The sequence below is a fragment of the Callospermophilus lateralis genome, unplaced genomic scaffold, assembly GCF_048772815.1.
Source record: "Callospermophilus lateralis isolate mCalLat2 unplaced genomic scaffold, mCalLat2.hap1 Scaffold_127, whole genome shotgun sequence".
In the NCBI taxonomy this organism is placed as follows: Eukaryota; Metazoa; Chordata; class Mammalia; order Rodentia; family Sciuridae; genus Callospermophilus; species Callospermophilus lateralis.
Window position 1 is genome coordinate 2,216,703 of NW_027512450.1, and position 20,023 is coordinate 2,236,725.

At 38.6% G+C, this 20,023-nt stretch overlaps 1 protein-coding gene across 1 annotated transcript in view; it reads right to left on the minus strand.

Moving 5' to 3' along the window:
* Positions 1-20,023, minus strand: part of LOC143387296 (VPS10 domain-containing receptor SorCS1-like) — a 40,988-nt gene that overhangs the window by 4,332 nt on the left and 16,633 nt on the right. The window contains exons 6-7 of the mRNA XM_077108066.1: positions 18,762-18,893; positions 9,810-9,909 (exon numbers count right to left, since the gene is read on the minus strand). Coding sequence (XP_076964181.1) covers positions 9,810-9,909; positions 18,762-18,893 — 232 coding nt within the window. The remainder of the gene's footprint in view (positions 1-9,809; positions 9,910-18,761; positions 18,894-20,023) is intronic.

Below are 20,023 nucleotides of genomic sequence, written 5' to 3' on the forward strand. Positions count from 1 at the left end.
ACTCCCTGTTTGGGGTTAAGTAACTGATAGAGTCCCATTTGGGAATCAGATCCTGGTTTTGCTACTTCAGGCTAAGGGACTTAAAATTACACTCAGTTTCCTCATTTGCAGAATAGAGATAAAAATCATGTTTGGTGTAGTAAGTTGTAAGAATAAAATGAGATGGGATTTACAAAGCACTGTTACAGCTTCTGGCACACAGTACATGCCTAATATTTTTACCCTGTCATTATTACTGTCATGCGTCTGAAAGCGTATTCTGTAGAAAAATAGTGCTAGAGAGTTCCATGGTGAACTAGTTTTGGAAAATGGCAAACCTCCTTCTGAAGATTTATGATGCACATTAGGACATCAGAGGTCTGCATGCCTGCAGGAAAGGAACTCCTTTACCTTTCCTATAGTTTTCCACCAATTCATCAGACCAGATTCCCACAAAGCGCTTGCCTCACCCTGAGAACCACTGTCCCTTGTACTGCAGCTTTGCCCCTTTTCTTACTTGATTTTCAAGTTCTGAAATCAAGAACATGGTAGCATAACCCAGTGAATCCAGGCAAAAATCCATGGTGGCTACCTTGCGTTCCCTCTTCTTCTATTAAAGGCATCATCTTGGAGAACTTCTACCTGCACTATGATTCTGAAACTCTCAGCTACTACTATATATTTCTAACCCAAGAACTGGTGCTGTCAAGAAGTTACAGAAGCATATTAGTTCACCTTACCTTGGTTTTCTTTTACCCTCTCCCACCTCCCAAAGCACACCCAAGTCCAACTTGTAGAACAGCAATATGAAAATCCATGTGATCTGGAACTTTTGGGGGGAAATTAAGGTGGTGTTGTAATAGCACAGAGTAAGCTTTCCTAGAGTGTAAAATGGGCATAAAAACTCATGCTCACTTGGCCAATGAACTTTTCTCCAGTTCAAATTCAAGCCCAACTGTGATGGTCTTAATGACTGCTGTACCATATTGGGATAAAGCTGTGGGACCACTGGACAGAGTAGATGGGAATTGCCAGGGAAGTTGGCTAAGTAAGTAACTGGGAGTCTGGTAGACTGAGGCAGCTCAGGTTCCTCTGAACTTTGCCAAAACCCAGTTCAGCATAAATGGTCATATTGTAGGAAAACAAAATTTAAGCTAACCAGTCACAAATTACCAACCAATCTTTAATCAAGGGCTTCTGACTGGAATAATCCAATAAGGCTACTCCTCCACTTCATCCAGTCACATTATTTTCTTTGTCTTGCTTCAACATTCTACCCATAAAGGCCATTCCCAAGTGCCCCTTGGGGGATCCCCAAACTGTTGTCTATCTAACTCTACCTCTTCAGTATTTGAAGAGTACTTCAGTGTCTTTTAATAGTTTCAATGATTTGTGAAGTATTGTATGGAAATTAAACTGGGGATTAGTCTTCAGAAGTATCCTGTCAGAGAGAGCTGAGGTCACTTGACTGAGTAAAGACAATCATGAGTCATGAGAACCTCCAAGAACAAACCTCATCATAATGAATAGACAGGTCTTTGGTTTTTTTACGGTTGAAAGACAATGAGTAACCAGAAGGATGAAAGTTATATTCCACTTATGTGTGAAGTGTCAAAATGTATTCTACTGTCATGTATAATGAATTAGAACAAAAAAATAAAACACACACACACACACACAGGCACACGTGCATGTGCATATACACAAAGAGATTCAATGAGAAACCCTTGTTACTCTATAAATTGTTTTTCAAAATGTAGTTTATGAATTTCTTAATCAGAATTACCTGGACTGTGGGAAAGCAGATCCTTATGCTGCAATGGAGAAAAAAAATTTGAATGATAGGACTTGGATATGGTTTGAGTGTGTCCTACAGGGTTATAGTTGTTAAATTTAATCCCCATTGTGAGTTATTAAGGCGGTAGAAATTTAAAATGACTATGGTGGTTAGAGGTGGGGCTTTTCATTAGTGATCAGAAGTAGTTGATCACTATAATAAAGCTCCCATGAGTGAGTACTAATGGCTTTATAAGGAGAGAGGGGGACCAAAGAATACAGACATATACATATGCTCCATGTCCACTTCCATACTCTACCAGCAAGAAGGCTATAATCAGATGTGAGTCTTGAACCTGCAAAACTGTGAGCTTAATAAACTTCTTGACTTTATAAAGTCACCCAGTCTCAAGTATTTCATTACAGTTATGCAAAATTGACTAATATGATCTCTGAGACTAAGTCTCCAAAATCTATACTTACATATGGTGTGTGTATACACATATATGTGTGCGTGTTTGTGCATTTGCATATATATACATAAATGACTATTATGCACAATCAGTTGAGACTTATCACTCATAAAATTATCTAGCCCATATCTTTAGGGCATACCTGAGTTTCATATTTTCTAGGTCATGAAAACCAAACCAAACCAAACCAAAAGTATCTCTTTGTTGCTATTAGTAGCTGAATCTGACTATGGCTCTCAGAGTTTACTAAAAATTACCTATAAACATTTCAAGTCTCCCCTTAGTGAATTGTCAGCCTCATGGGCACTGACTACATTGCTGGCTCAATTTTCTAACACTCTGTGTCCAGGCCTTGTACAATGAGTTTGAAGCTTCTCCCACCAAGAGGTAAAATCTGTTTCTTTCACCCCTTGAGTCTGGGTTACCATGACAACATGCATTTGACAATGGAATGTAACAGCAGTGATGGTGTGCTCATCATGTTTTTGAAGACCTGTGTCCTTTTCTCTGTCCCTCTTGGAACACTGCCATGGTGCACAAACCCAGAACAGTCTCCTAAAGGATGAGAGGCCACGTGGAGGACAGTTTAGTCATCCCAACCAACGCCAATCTAGAGCAGTCACTATGCAGCTACCCTTTCCCACGTGGGACAGCCCAGCCAAGATCAAGGAGGTCATTAAATGGTCGCAGGAAGAACACAGACAAGACCAGAAGAATAGCCCAGCTGATCCACAGACTCAGAAGCAACAATAAAAGCTTATTTTTAAGATGCTGACCTTTTAGGTGGTTTGTTACAAAGCCACGCCTACTTCCTCTCCTTAAAATTCTCTTTCAACTAGTTAAAATCCAACTGGCAAGTCTCACCTCTGGGTTCCACATTATCCAATACTTGGTAAGAAATTGGTAAGGCAGGTTAAAAATAAACCCATCTTAAAGAGAACACTTTAAGAATAAAGGAGTATTAGAGCTTGTACTGACAAATAGGTATAATCCAGGACAGTCCGATCACTTTAGGTATAAGAAAGTTGGTTAGTATCTGAAGACTAGCTGGACCTAGGTTCTGGATTCTTCTCTTTATGTGTTTTCTCATTTTTTTTCCCCCAGACCAGCGCTTCCTAGTTGCCTCCTCAGGGCTGGTCAACTCAGGCCAGTTATCCTGATCAGTTCTTTTATAAGCTCAGGTAATTGAAAAAAAAAAAAAGACGATGATAACAAAAGAATCTATTAGAAGCTGAGGAATAGCTCTATTGCTTATCTTTGATAGATTTATGAAAACATCACATTCATTTCATCACGCTGGGATAAGGGATCTATTTAGATCTCTGAGCACCTTTGATTATTCATCTTAACACCATAATGATTTCATAATTGTCAAAAGCCACGTTTGCATATATCTGTGAAACAACTGAATTATTTGAAGAAGAAAAAAATTAATTTTAAGAAAAACAAAATGAAGAACAAATACTATCACTATTCAGTTACTCACAAGAGACCTTTAAATGATCACTGTGTAGATAATAAGGCAACCAGAGACTAAATAGAGAAATGTATTGGCTGTGGAAGTTTCACTAGTACTAATTCCATTCCTAAGTGGAAGATGTTATGGGAACAATTTATTTCACTTTACATTTCAGAACTCCACAACAACCATTTGACAGTAGCATCTGTAATGCTGTGACTTAGATGATGTTGTAGGGTTCAAAGCTTCTTGACAAATGCCAGTTCTACCCTCACACAGGAAGTGTCTTTCTCAATAGGAAGCCAGAGGGCAGAATTCATGAGTTGGACAACCTAGGTTGAAATTTGGTGCTGCTAATGCTCCACCCTAACTTATCACATGTCCAGTGGCATCAACTGAAGCCTGGAAATATTAATTCCCTAATATCTCTGTGATAATATCTTTTTATTATACCCACAAAAGAAATTAAACCAGTCAGCAAAACCATGGAAGCCAAGATGACACAAGATAACAGTTTTATATCAAAACCCACACATACCCTTGACAAAGGACAATTATCCTAAATGTAACTGCTTAAAAAAGGCAACTGATATGAAGCATGAGTGACATTACTGTGCAATTTTTAATATATATTTTATTTAACCTGAGATTTGAGGCTCTTCCTTTGAGAAATATTAACCTTTGTTTCTTTTTTTTTTAATCACGTGTGTCCAAAATTCCAACAGAACAATGACCTGTCTGAAAAGCTAAGGGTAGGACAGCATCCTTATTTTGAAGTATGTGTAGGGATCCAGTGAGATGTGGATTTATCGTTCATTTTCTTCTCCTATTAGCATATGAATATTATCTAGATAATATCATTTGTTTAACTCTCATAAAACTCATGGCTATTCAATTATATGTGCCACTAAGATTCTCACTCATACTTTAATCATTTTTCAACAGCTTCATGGCCACAGCGCTTGGCTGGCCTTTGCCATTCCTCTAGATTATAGATAGAGCACATCCCAGATTTGGAGGCACAGTTCATTTTGCTCCCCGTCATCTACCTTTCTGCCAATTACATTGTCTCCAACTATGCCAGGAAATTCGATTTTAATGTATATTAATAATTTTCTCTCATAGTTAATATCGCAGGCCCTTCTTATTTCTCTGTTTGAGTGGATTACTAGTTATAAATCAGATTCATTGATGGAGATGGTGCCAACACCTTCCCTTGTTTTGAAGATGGATTTTCATTTGTGGAATGCTTTCCAACAGTGGTTGTTGAGGCTGGTGAAAGTGATGGCTATATAAGCATGATTTGGGAAACTTGCTAAAAAAATGCAGATTCCTGGATATCATCCCTTGGGAACTCCTGGGATGCTTCACTGAATGCAGTGAGGTCTGAAAATTCTCTTTTTTCAAAGTTTCATAAGTTTACTGAAATGTGCTTGGGTTTGAGAATAAATGATTTACAACAGATATCTCCTACCATAGGTTAGAAATAGATTTTCCAACAATAGAACTGGTTTTCACTCATTCTAATTGGGTAGAAGGAATGTGTCAGCCCTTTTCTTACTAGTCATTCTGCACAGGAGTATCACCACTCAGATTTTAGTTCATTTGCCCAATAAACAACTTTTGAGAAATGCCTATAATCCCTGAAAAGTTATTGTTTACAGTTTAGTGTGGATTAATCTAGTTAGACTTTTGCCTACTCAAATAAAATGTCAGTGTGACCCCTTTCTTGCTGTCTCTTTATTCTCATGCAGAATCATTATCTGTTCTATGGTAGAAGAATCAACACATTTTTATGCCACTTCCCAATGTCCCTGACCCTGACTAAATTTATTCATGAACATGACTGCCCACAAGAACAAAGATTGTGGTTTGATGGAGCTTGAAATATTTGTACCAGCAAATTAGGGCTTTAATTTACCACCTGTCAGCAGATTCCCCTCACCTGAGAATCTGGTAGGTGGTGGTAAATTTGAACTCAAAGTTGAATGTATTTTCAGGTCCTGATATTCTCACATGAGTTTTCAAGCTCTGATTTCCAGCTTCCTGATGGGGTGTTTCACTTATGTGCTTTATGACATCAAACCCAACATAAACCACCAAACTTATCTTTTTTGAAAACCAAGAAAGAGGCTTCTCCTGCTAGATCCTCATTGCCATCAAATAAATTATCATCTCTTGACATATGGGGTTGAAAACATCTATGTTATAAAGAGAAAGGATTGTGGACTATTACTCAAACATTATTTTTTTTTAAATTCTTTCTTGTACTTCTTTTTCTTTTCCCCACATTTATCATGTTTTACTATCTCCAACCTACACTAATGAGATTCCTCACTAGTACACATGGATGAGGGTCAATAAAGTTTATGATACACTGGCATATTTGTGTTCCTTGAATTTTTGCACCCTTCCCTTTGTCATAATTTACTTACAATAAACACACCAACTATGAATATTTGACAGCACATGTTTAGATGCCCTGAACCACATCAAACAGTGCATAATTGGATGCATAAACCAGTTGTTGCTGCAACTTTGTTCAAATAGCCTCTCAACCCGGCAGGCTTATTGCCTCTCCTTTGGGTGAACTTCCATTCAACCTAAAGTCTCATCCTTACCCAACCTTCTGCCACTAATATATTTTTTTATTCTTTGTAGTTACAATTAGTGAATATTCATGTACTAGCACCTGTGCTTCAAGTCTAGCCAGTATAGAGTGAATGAGAGTCCTAATTCATTTCACGACCTCTGAGAAACCACAGGTTTAAAGTAATAATTGCAAAACTAGGGCTAGAGTCATGTGAGAAATAAGATGATACATCTCAAGTTACCAGAAGCAATGAAACAACTTTTGGGATTTTATGAATATTTTCTTAATGGATGGGATTTTTTCTTCCACAAGTACTTACAGAAACCAAATGGTTTGAATCAGAGTTTTCCAGAATCACTGGAAAACATTCCCCTTAAAATGACTTCACTGCACTTAAGATATATTATTCAAGTTGAGTTGCATGCCTGTGACCCCAGTGGCTCAGGAGTCTGAGACAGGAAGATTCTGAGTTCAATGTTGGCCTCAGCAATGTAGCAAGGTCCTAAGCAATTAATTGAGACCTTATCTCTAAATAAAATTTAAAAAAAGGGATGGGGATGTGGTTTGGTGGTTGAGTGCCCCTGAGATAAATCACCCGTACCAAAATAAATAAATAAATAAATAAATGCCATACGTTTTATATATGTGTGTATATATACACACACATATATATGTAATATATGTATATATACACATATGTGTAATTCGGAAGGGCAAGGAAAATGCATAAGTGAGAGAAAGAGGAAAGGCAAGGGAAATGTCACAAAAAATGTTGGTTTGGTAAGGTGAGGTTGGTTCCATAACAGGTATGTGACCTGGAGCCCCATCATGATGTAACATTGATTTCTGACATTGGAAACTCTCCTGTATGGGAGCAGAACATAGAATAAGGGTTAATAAGTTGTACTTGATTCACTCTCTTTCAGCAACAGCCTCTTGGTGGTCCTTCTTTGAGTCCTTCTCAGACCTCTTTTTCTAGGACACAAAAATCTAGAGAGCATGAATCTAATTTTCCTTCAACCTGCCCATTCCCAATGCTTGCCACATATAATTAATGCCATATGGAAAAAATGAGGTGGATTTCTCCTGGATGCTTATTGGATAAATATATGCAAGTCTCCACAAACCAGTTGTTTTATGACAGTGAATATGATTCCCAACTGAATAAGTTGGATCTAAAGACTAACTGAGAGAATGAGATTTTGACTACATTGCTAAAGTTATACATTCATCACACATCTAATTGCTACCAAAGTAATATGTACCTGCTATGTACAAGTTCTCTGCTAGGTACAATGATGAAGACAATATAAAGATACAATGAACCACACCCACAGGATTAAATAAGAATGATGAAAATTATGGTAACAATTGTTCATGACCATTATCATCAGAAAGATATAGATTTAAAAGTACATGTGAGTTCAGACCAGGGGAAGATATTATTTAGGTAAAGCTCTCTGGAAAGTTTCTATGTGAATACTGACATTGAGCTGAGCCTTAAAATACAAATAGAATAAGGGAATGAAGAAAGATGAAGAAGTTGGAAAAAATATTCCAATCAGGAATAGCATAAGCAAAGATACACTTTGGTCAAAACACTGGTGCTTCCAGTCCAATTCCCACATGATGGTTTTTACTCCCTTTCCAACTCTCTGGATTATTCTTTAATGCCCCAGACTTTGTCTGCTAAACATGGTCACTGGCAGCCACAAAGTCAGAAATGCCTAAGGGAGCCACTAGGTCATGTTCCTCAAACTTATTTATAACATGTTTCTCATCTCCTTCCTATTCTCATGCAATTTCAAATCTCTCCTGCAAAGAGAATTTCCTAAACATTTTCTGACATGTAGGAGGAAACCAGCAAAACCAATCTTGGATGATTCTCAGGTATCTGCAAATGCTTATCTTGTATTCTCATGAAAGAAAACAGGGAACGGAATTTAAAAACCAAAATAAGACTAGTGAATTCCCGAAAGGAGACAGTTCTTTTTCCCTTGGAGACAACCCAAATTATGAATTGCCGTTCTCACTGGCAACAGACTCTGGCTTGAACATTTTTAAAACACGACTGCTGAACATCTGCTGAGCAATTAATGGAATGCAGCAGCATGTTATAATGGTCCCTGGGAAGGTATTAGCGATCCTGCTTATGAGACATGAAATGTTGCAAACAGTGGTCCTTTTCTTAAAACAAAACAAAAAAACCATTTTCCCTCCCTACAAAGGAGATGAAATGGAAAAGAAGGTGAAGTGAAGTGAGAATTCTTCCTCACTCTTCCTCCTTTTCTTCAGACTTCCTCCTGCTTCTCTTCTAGGCACCCCAAAATGAATATGTTCATTTCAAATTAAAAGAAATTGTGGCAAAACGAGGTGCTGTGGTGCATGCCTGTAATCTCGGTGGCTTGGGAGGCTGAGTGAGACAGGAGGATTGTGAGTTCAAAGCCAGCCTCAGCAATGGTGAAGCACTAAGCAACTCAGTGAGACCCTGTCTCTAAATAAAATACAAAATAGGGCTGAGATGTGGCTCAGTGGCCGAGTGCCCCTGGCTTCAATCCCTGGTACCAAAGAAAAAGAAAACAAAGAAAGAGAGAAATTATGGAAATTATCCCACAAATCCTTCATTCAAAGTGTCAGTCTTTCCATGTGTGAAAGGAGAACTCTCTCTATTGTCTTTGGTAGATAGAGTCTAACACCTGTTAAAATATTTTTTGTATTGTTTTTCTAAATCAGATAACTAGTTCTAACTTAGAATCAATCTCAAACAAAAAGCTGAAACCTCTTAAATTTGGCTTCCTTGTTTCAATTGTTGAAAAGTGCTAATCTTGACACAAGTCTTGGCCAAACCAGTCTCAGTTAATTACCAAATTTTTAAATTCCTATTTTTGAACTTGGTCCCAGCTCTAACCCAATTCTTCTTGCATGAACATTTTTTCTAAAATAGCATTTAATATTTCAAATCCCCCCCAATAATCAGAGCAATATTTGGCACATAATAAAAAAAATATAAGTCAAATGAAAATCAAACAGAAATAATAAACTATGGGAGAGAACTATGAGAGAAAGAAGAATGATGAAATGTTGGCGTACCTCCAGAGTTGAAGAATTGGAAACATGAGGCTAGCTGTCTATCCAGCTTGACTTAGGATGCTCCCCCTTTCAGTAGATGATTCTGGTAAAAGGAGGGTTTTCTGATAAATCACACCAGTGCAGAGCACAACATACAGCCTGAGAATGTTATTCAGAAGCTTAGTATGCTATAAAGCAAATTTTAGACCACAAAGGATGGACTAGATAGTGATCCCCTAAAATGGAGTTCAGTATGGAATATCAGGTTCAGTTGCTCTTCAACCTCCAAATTCATAGGGAGTAAGTAGCTCCAGTGGCCACAGGAGAGGATAATGAGATCTAGTCTGCTTTCTGAACAGAATATAAAATTTAATTAAATAAGTTTCACACCTCTTTTCAAAGGTCTGGGCTTTCCCTTTGACAGGGTCACTAGCCAGAGTCCTGGGACACAGAAACTGACCTGCTGTTAGGTGAGCTGCATGGACCAGAACTTGGACCTCAGGCTTCAATTCAAAGTGCACTGAGTTTTGGTTGAGTTTATGGATCAGTACTTCTGATATCTGAAAGAAGAAGTGTTATAGTTAGTGCTACCAAAACTGTTATAACTGACCATGAATAAAAATGCTGAGAAATATTACTATTCTTATTGAGGTATCCCAACATTATACCTGTAAATTGTATAAGCAAGTTTTATATGATTTTGAGTTATATTCTGGAGTATGTAGATAGAACTATTTTTAAGAATGACCAGACTTTACATCCTGATTGCTAAAAAACAAGATATTAGCAAATAAGATCATTTCTACTTTTAAAACTTACCCTGTGTTACCTTAGAGAAGTCACTCTCAGTTTTCTCAGAAAGCATTTGTTATGCATAAGGACTTAAAGGAAGTAGATAAAAACTTCTTTTTTGTTATTATTATTTTTTAAGTTATGCTGGGGGTCAAACCTAATGTCTCACATGTGCTAGGCAAGCGCTCTACCACTAAGCCACAACCCCAATATACACATTCTGGTAAGATTCATGAGATTTCATTTGCCTTTCCTTTCCTCCCCCAAACCATACCCCATGGCTCTCCCAGACAAGGTACTTTGAGGGTACTACTGAATGGTACATAAAATTCTTATGAAATAATAAATTGTATAGTTGAAACAAAGTGTATTCACAAACACAAAATGTAACCAACAGGGGGAGTGATCTTATTTGTTCCTTGGGCTGGCACATGAACTGGACAGAAACGTAGAATTCTGGACCATGGAACCTGACCATGAACCTGACCATGGGGTGCAGAACTTAGTTTTGGTAAATATTACAATGCAAGGTTTATAGATATGGTAAAATTGTATTCATTTGTTTAGAGTAGACTTTTACCCAGTTTTGCTTATACTTTTGAAGAATTTATGCAAAGCTATGAGAAATAATCACGCTCCTATTATTTTTATCTGGTATCCTTCTCTATTTTTAATAATCTGTTTTTATCATAAAGTTCATATTTTATTTGATACACTATTTAAATGTTAATAGATTTTTTCTGAGAATCATTATGCTGGTAAAATTCTTCATTTCCCCCTTTTTTTTCAATTTATCAAGCTTCATTTTCTCCACTGAGTTGCCAAAATGGCACTTTTGATCTCTTTAATAATTAAACAGGGCCTGATGGCTTAGTTTGGCAGCAGAGACCCTTAAAGAATGCCCTGGTTGGCAATAGAACTAAATTGCCCTAAAGATGAACTTCTTTGCTGAATAACAGGAGCCTGGGATAATTCTCCATGCACTATGGATGGACACCCGGGATCTTGAGTAATACCAGTACATCAAATGCTTTCATTTGGCAAACCACAGAGAAAAATTAGACTTTTAAAACTATGTTGAAAACAACTTTTTCCTCTCTATTAAGATACTCCTTTTCTTGAGTACTGACAATCTTCCAGAATGGTTCCAGTTTATAGGAGGAATGGATTTCTAATCAATAATCTATCAAATGGATTACCTATATGTCCTGTAAGGTCCTTTCCTACCTTATTCTTTTCTCTTTTTAAACATTATTGGGATATTATTATTATATTTTTATGTGGTGCTAGGGATCGAACTCAGTGCCTCATTTGAGCTATGCAAGCACTCTACCACTAAGCCGCAACCCCAGCCCTCCTATCTTATTCTTATCATTCAATTGATAGGGTCTTGATAGGAATCTGACAATGGTTCTTTAATAAAGGTTTTGTCTGTGAGATACAAACATGCACATATAATAATGTTTAATATACATACATATATGAACATATGTAATTACATAAAAATTATTTTAACTCAATATGAAAGACTTGTCATAAACAAGTTAAAAGTTTACCTTTTATGTAGAAATTATCACAAACAAAAGAGAACAATGTACTTGTAAGAGAAAGACTTTCCTCTTTTAACCAGGTGAAGCTATACTCATTTCTTATCCCTGTAAATGTTTTTCCTCAAGAGAGAAAAATAAATAAGCAAAGGATAAAATAGATTTTATCAGAACTGCATGCTTCTCATTTATAATCTTCAGGAAACTCCGTTCTGAAAATGATTAACTTCCTAGATGTGTTTGGTTCCTAGCATTGCTTCATTGGTTTTTTCTGTATCATTTACAAAACTAAGCAGGCTGTGCAAAAATCATCAGGTAGCAGAAAGTATATTTCATGTATTTAACTTGCATCAAAGGACATTCAATAAAGAACATATACTCTGTGGGAAAGAAATTGTGCATAAGAAACAAAACTAAGTGAAATTTACATTCCATACAAGAATAACCTCAATTAGAACCATGTACTTTTCAACTCAAATAAATTACTGTGAGACTGTTGACAGATTTTGACAACATTTTAAATATTTACTATGTTACTTGGAGAAATGCATATCTTGGATTGTTTGCATCAGATCATAAGCTGGTTGCATATATTTTTAAGAATATTATACATGCATTGAGCACTTTATTTTGATAAAATTGCTTCTTTCTGGCTGTTATTCCTAATACTACTTGTCTGGTGTCTATGTGGAGTGGAACACAGAGATTACTGGACAGACCTAAGTTTACCCAGTTCATATTTGAAGAATTGAGACTAGACTTCAGCTTTGTTTGACCCGTAATCTAGAGAATTTTCATTTAAAAAAAAAGTCTGTGAACAAGTTGACAAAGACAGCCAGAGATATGTAGAGAAAGTTCTGGCTAAGTGGGCTTAGGAGATAGAAAAAAAGAAAGGTTCCTTTTATTAATTTTACTGTCATCTCTGATTCATCCATGAAGCACACAAGTTAAAATACCATTCCCAAAGTCAGCTGACTAATATGGACCACAGGAATAGGCAATTTCTAATCTCAGGACTGTCACATTATTTTCACAAGTCTGCACCTTTTGTAATATTTGGGAGCATCTGGGCTTTGAGAAGAGTACAATAAATGCAATACACAGAGAGGCACAGCAAGACCTAAATGAGCAGATCAAAAACACTGGCCTGATAAAGATCCAAGTGAAACAATATGTGATATCTGGGAGACTGAACCTGCCAAAACAGGTAGAATTTACTTCTATTTCTTTTTCTGTCCTGTAAAGTTGTGTTCCTATAATGCACCGATAAAAATACATGGAAAACAAAACACAAATTCTTAGCAAGTACATCCCAATAATTAAAACCAAAACATGAGCTTGATTAAAGGTTTTGGTGTTCATAGCCTTAAAAATGCATTTTTTTAGCCAATTTCATTTATCCTCTGTACTGACATCTTCCTGATGCTGCTCTCCTACACAGTTCACCTCCTACTGTACTGTAGCTAAACAATCATGGTCAAAGAAACACAAATCATTCCCAGTGTCTACTTATTAGGTAGACTACGCACATTATTCAAAGGTAGCCCACACTTCAGTTAAATTACCACATTAGAGGACAGTGGAGATTCAATACAAATAGGATAAAAGCTAGGGGGACATGCTAGAGGAAAAATACCAACTTTCTTCTTGCCTTCTTCATAAAAGATGAAGATCAAGTACAGCAGTGGGAATCAACTAGGGTGGGCTGAAGGAAGCATGGTAACTTCTCGGAGGCTTGAAACAATAAAGGCATACTTCTTGCTGACACGTGGTAACCACTGCGGATAGATATTTCTTAATGATCACACAGGGAACCAGGCTAGTGGAGCAGCCATTTTAAACATTTCTATTTGCTATACCTCGGGAGGAGAAAACAGTTCTCAAGGCTTTTGGGCACTTGAACTTGTCAGACTGGAAGTGACACGTATCACGTATCACTTATTCATTAGCCTGAATAAGTACTGTGGCTCTGCCCAATCAGAAGAGATACACAGGTATGATCCTACACTGCAACACAGGCAGTGGGCTGGAAACATTTAGTCAACACCTGTGATGATTACTACACAAATCTAAACCACTTTTAATTAAATTCATTAGGGATAATCAGTCTCAGATTATCAGAACAAAAATGTCAATCATTGAAATATGAAAAAATAGAAGTTTAAGTACAATAGAGCAATTGGCACATTTATAGAACGTGTAGCACAAAAAAGTGGCATCAGGGGAAGATATAGGTTTAAAAATGGGTTTGGAAAATTTATCAATGATAAGGCTAACCTTGGCCAAAATATAACGATTAGCCATGATGTTGGTATGAGAAGCACAAATCCTAATGAACATAAAAAAGCACTGTGGCAAGATCATTGAGATGGAGGCTGGCCTGAGATGACCCCAGAGCTGACCCACTTGGTCAATCCTAATGCTGTCACATTTTAAGATACCTTCAAATAGCATTTGAGGAATCTTTCTCTTATATTCAATGGAGGAAGATTTTCCCCAACTTACATAACACAGTGTCAGGATTAAATCACAGGCAGGCAATGCAGCCAAAAGCTACCTAAGAGTTAACACAGTTCACACAATCCAATTCTTTCTTATCAGAAAAGATTCAGCTTGATGAAAATGCTGAAGGAGTTTTCTGGATGATGTACAAGAAGAAACAAATCAAACCCCTAATAATTCTTTCTGCATCACCAGTTTTAAACTTCTTCCCCCCAAAAGGTCCATTTCTTACCTACTCTACTTTTAGTTATAGTTTCCTATTTCAGTGACCTTCCTTGTGAACTCCAGAGTACCTTTGTAATCCAAATCTTTGCATTAAAATTCAGAACAAAGAAAGTAGACCAGGTGGATATAGAATACAACCTGGAAGTATTAACTACATTTCATTGTGAATCTTTAGTTTTCTAAAATGCTGCCAATAGTCTATTCTATGTTTATATCTGCCTCTGCTTTCTCCCTTTGATTTTGTATTCTGCCATCTGTCAAATGTGAAAATTAATACAAACAGACAAGGAAATGTATTGTGATTGACATTTTACATGGACTTTTTTTTGTTCCTTTTAAACATTCTCATAGCCTTTAAGGATTCTGAAAGACAACACTGAACAACATCATCGCCCCAGAACAGCATCACAAAAATTCTCCCTGAGCATTGTGACCTTCCCTCCTCCCATCAGGAGAGAAGGGTGCAGACTCATCACCCCTGAAAACTTGAGGAAAGCAGGGAAATGTGGTGCCTGGAAGGCTGAGCCTGGTCCATGCTTGAGCATTTGGCCTCAGCACAGCAGGATGCACTACCCCTAGAGAGGCCACAGAGGGCAAGAGAGCCTTTTCTCAGTTGCTAGAGAGCTGAAAGAAAGACTGGTTGGAACCCTCCTGCAAGAAGGTCGCTTTATTAACCCAGCCCACATGATCCTGATAACAGTATCAAGTACTATCACAGGGAAGAGTTTTCAATTTATTTCACAGAAAAGGTAGCTCGATCCAAGCCAGCATCTCTGCTCCCCTGGGAAAGCTCCCACAGGAAGCTCAGGGAGGAGAGTCCAGGGCCTTTGCTGGGTCTTTACCTCCCACTCTTCAGGGCCCACTGGCCAGGGTCCTTGTTCTTCCCTGCTGGGCTTCTGCACACTTAGGTTAACAAGAAGGAGGCCAAAGCATGAGGAGAGGGAATAAGGTCAGCCCTTCCCAAGTTTCCTTTAAGATTTTGAGTAATCTTCAAGGGAGAGGTTCATTTCTGTTGTTTGGATTTTCTGTGCATTTTTTTAAAAATTTGTGTGTATTTCATGGAATTGAAAGTCAGTTGTGTTTGCCTGCCCAGTGGACCTCCTCCCTCCCCCTTCATCTTTCTGTGAGGGACCAAGTGCCCTGCTCTCAGCCCATTTGGTTCAGGAAGGGCTGCCCTAACCCCATGAGGCGGAGAGCACATAAAACACTGGGGTAGTCACAGAAAGCACTCTGTTCAAGCCTTCAGGGATTGGTTAAGAGATCCCACTTCACCCAGGCTGGAGTGGTGAGAACTGCAAACCTGGGGCTGTGGCTGGTGTTGTCTGTGGGATGGAGTTGACAAAATGGCCACATGGCAGCTGGTGCTGTGGCCATCCTTGCTTTCTCTGTTCAGGCTTCATTCCAAAACACCCATGTGATGGCAAGAAAAACAGAGAGAGAGAGAGAGAGAGAGAGAGAGAGAGAGAGAGAGAGAGAGAGAGAGAAACAGACAGAGGGAAGCAATTTGTAGACACTTCTGCACTTCTGAATGGCTCTGAATTCATCCATGCCGGGACTGAATCTCTGGACTTCTAAATTAAGTGAGTTCATAAGCTCACTTGCTTTCCCTGGGAAGTTATTTAAGAGACTAAGTCAGAACAGAGGCTCGAAAGATCCACCTAGATTGAAAATTACAGGTTTCCAGTGGGCAGCCCATTTCACAGGCCCTCCAAAAGTGTCTTGGTTCAAAAGTTGATTTACTGTACTTTTCTCTCAGGGTAACAATGTTATGCACAACAAAGACACCATTTTCTCAGGGGCTCTGTGTGGTCACCATGTTTACTTTGGTTTGAGTCCTGGAAGAGACTGCAGCCAACCTTATTAATCAGAGTTACAATCTCTAGCTTGGTATCCTATTTTCTTTTAAAATGATATAAGACTCTGTTCTAAATCTGCATATTTACATGGACTCACATCAATAATATACATTCTTGCCTTTTCATATTGTCCTTGTTTTTGTCTCCATTTTGTGAAATCCCATTCACTAATTTTTTTCTTGCTTACTCTCCACACCCTCTCTTCCAACATACGTCCCTGAGTATATGGTCCATTTAATGAGATTTGGCTTTTTTTTTTTTAGCCCAGAGAGGGCACTCAATCACTGAGCCATGTCCTCTGTCCTATTTTGTATTTTATTTAGAGACAGCGTCTCACTGTGTTGCTTAGCATCTCATTGTTGCTGAGGCTGGCTTTGAACTCATGATCCTCTTGCCTCAGCCTCCCAAATCCCTGGGATTACAGGCATGTGCCACCGTGCCTGGTTAATAAGCCTTAACTTTGAATTTGCATTTCCATATCTCTTCCTATTATGAAATAAGCATAAATATAGCTATTATCAACTTGCCACTTATGGAATATCTTCTATCAAAACAAGTTCCCCAACTGTATTATTTATTTTATCTTCTCAAACACCCTATGGAATCACTGTGACTTTGGCTATATTATTTAACTTTTCTGTTCCTTATTTTCCTCCACTATGAAATAGACACATGGATATCAAAGCTGAAACTGGAAGCCTGGTTTGCATTTCTCTAAACTAGTGATCTTCTACCAAAATGGCTGATGCCCCCCCATGGGTGCTGGGTGCTATGTTGCACAGTCTTTCTTCAAATGAATCAGCTGCCTTAAGATCTCTGATAAAATGGTTTTTCAATGACTCATTCAGGCTGCTTGAGTACCTTCCCTCAGCAACCTGTGTGCCTCTGTGAAGGAAGCACCCAGAAGAGACAGAGAAGAGAGGGAAATAAGTTAAAAAAAAATCTGCAGTCAAAGCAAGATACATCCTGTATAAACATGTTTAACAAATAGACCCATCTTTCCATGTTTCCCCTCAAGGAATCATTGAGAAAATATTACAGTAAAAAAAGGGGGGGGGCAGTATAAAACATAGAAATGCATGGATGACTTTATGCCTGGGAAAATATCTGGCTCTATCTCTGGACACTCTTCCATACTTAAAATAATTATAATCTGGATTTCATAGAAAATTCCTAAAATTTCCAGAAAAGGAACAGCTACAAATGTCCATATCTTGGATAAGGATTAACTTCCCCCTCAGGTTCTCAGCATTCTGTGGTAAGAAATAATTCATTTTTTCTCCTATTACATTACAGTGCAGATAATAATTTGTAGAATATAATGGGAAGCTGAGCATGGCAGAGGGCAAGGTCAGATGCAAATCCAACAGGTTACCTGCCGCCTGCTCTCCAATTGCATCTGGCTAGGAAATGGGTTCATCCGGGACTTCTAGGACAGCTATTTTCTTCATGATTACATACAGAGAAAATTAGAGAGGCAATTTTTCTGATGGGTGAGAAAGTAGCAGGTGAAAGGAGAATATATGCTGAGAGGTGGACTGAGCTTTAATTTGGGGTTGTTGTTAGTAAGGGTATTGTAGTTCGTAGGCCAACCTGGAAGACTAGAGATCATGGGACTGGATTATGGGTTTATTCAAAGTAAATTAAAAAGCTCCAAGTTCTTGAGGAGCCAAATCCAATACTTATTTAGTGGTTGAGAAGAATCCCTTTTTAAATCTATGTTCCTGAAAGAATTGAGAAACCCAAATCCTTAGGTTTTTATGAGAACAACAGACCAAGACTAATCATTTTAGTTGAATGGATAAAGGAGAAAAATATCTTCCTCAATACAGAAAGAGAAGAGCCTTTTGAAGTTAAAAGGATGAGAAAGAAAAAAAAATGACCAAAGAGGGCAGGACACACACACACACACACACACACACACACACTCCAGAAGTGATTGAAATAAAGAGAAGGTGAACCTTCACATAGCCAGGAGAGGAGCTCTAGAGCAGATATCACATAATTGTTGTGAATACAAATCAGATCATCTTAGCACAGTGATAATAAAAGGATCAATGTTTGAATCAAAGTTGTAGCTTTTATAACAGGTGTCATTGGACTCCCACGACACTCAAAATGAAAGAAGTCAAGTAAGTTCTAAGTGGGCTTCTTGTCCATGTGTCAATCAGCTACTTGATTTTTTTCTCATAATGTCTTGGGCATGTTTTCATGCCTATGCACATAGACTTCTCTAACTAATCATAAATGCTGCCAAGTATTTTGCATTATGAGCAATTCGGTCCTGTATGTGTTGATTTGGTGAAACTACAGTTAGGGCCACCAGTGTGTGACTGAGAAATGGAACCAGAAAGTGGAAGATTTCCCAAAAGAGGTGGTGCCCCCAGACCCTGCTCCCCAGAACCCCTCAGAGCTGCTGTGATGGTTGAACTAGCAGTGGGGTGACCCAGACTGCAAGCAGAAGCTGAAAATGGTTGCTAGGGGACTTACCTGCTCCAGATCATCCAGTGACCTTTTGTTTTCTCCTGTTAGATCCTGGTAAGGCAAGATGAAGAGCTCAGCAGTGGTGGGTAAACCAGGGTGTACTGCCACCAGGATGTGCTGGCTTGGAATTCCTGTGGCCTGAGAAAGAGAGGCTCAGGTGAGGTCCTGCAGAAAATAGTGAAAAGGAACCAGGTATTCAGCTGGGGTGTGGGTTCAGGCAGAAGATACAGGGAAGTGTGTGGGGAACATGAAGGCAGAGGCCTGGGTGCTCCTGGCAGGAAGGCACAGGAGAGGCACCCCTGGATCACAAGTGCAGACTCCAGAGAGATCCACAGAGGTTTCTTCCCAGCTCCGCCACTGTGAGACTCACCCATCGCTTATCTTCTCACTGCCTATATTTCCTCAAATAGAAAACAGGGACCCTCACTAACTTCTTTATCTGCCACCCCCCCAGCCATCATCCATGCTAACCCAGCTTCTTCCTTTGTCACCCAAGTGGAGATACTCTTCAAATCCACCAGTCATATTCTAATTATCAACCCAACTAGGACAGCCCTCAGGGGCTCCTGTTCACTTCTGTCCAGTACCAGAAGCTGATGGCCAGTCCTGCTCCATGAAGCACTCTGAGCTCTTCACTTGCTGTGCTCACGCTTCTCTTAAAAATTAGAAATATTACTCAATTTCCTCTTTGCCTTTTTCTAGCTTTCCCTTTAGCTTATATCCCAGGGTGTTCCCCAATCCCTCTCTCTAGACAGTTCTAGAATCAATATTTATAATCCCATCTTTTCTCTTCATGGTCAGTCAGAACACACTGCTTGGCTCTTCACTAGGACTTCCAACAAATGTGTCAAAAAAAGAACTTGCCATTCCACCCCCCGCCATTTTCATTCTATCTTTGAGGTGACAGGAAGTAGGCCCTTCCTAGATTCCCTAGCCTGAAGCCTTACACTCACCTCCTGTATTATGCCCTCCTCACTCTGTTACATGCAATCATCCTATGAGACCCTGACAAGTCCTCTTCCACACTAATGTTCCTACTGGTTCCTTCTCACTTAAACATCCACCACTGAAATCCCAATTCAATCTTTATGTGTACCCCATCAAGTTTCACCTGTGTTTCTCTCAGGATGTCTTTTCTCTCTCTTTGCAGATAGAACTCTGCTTACCTTTCATGAGTCATTTACAAATCCACACATTTCAGTACATTGTTCCCTAGTTTCTCAAGTAGGTGACTGTCTTGGAGCTACATTTTTGAAGCAGTCACAATT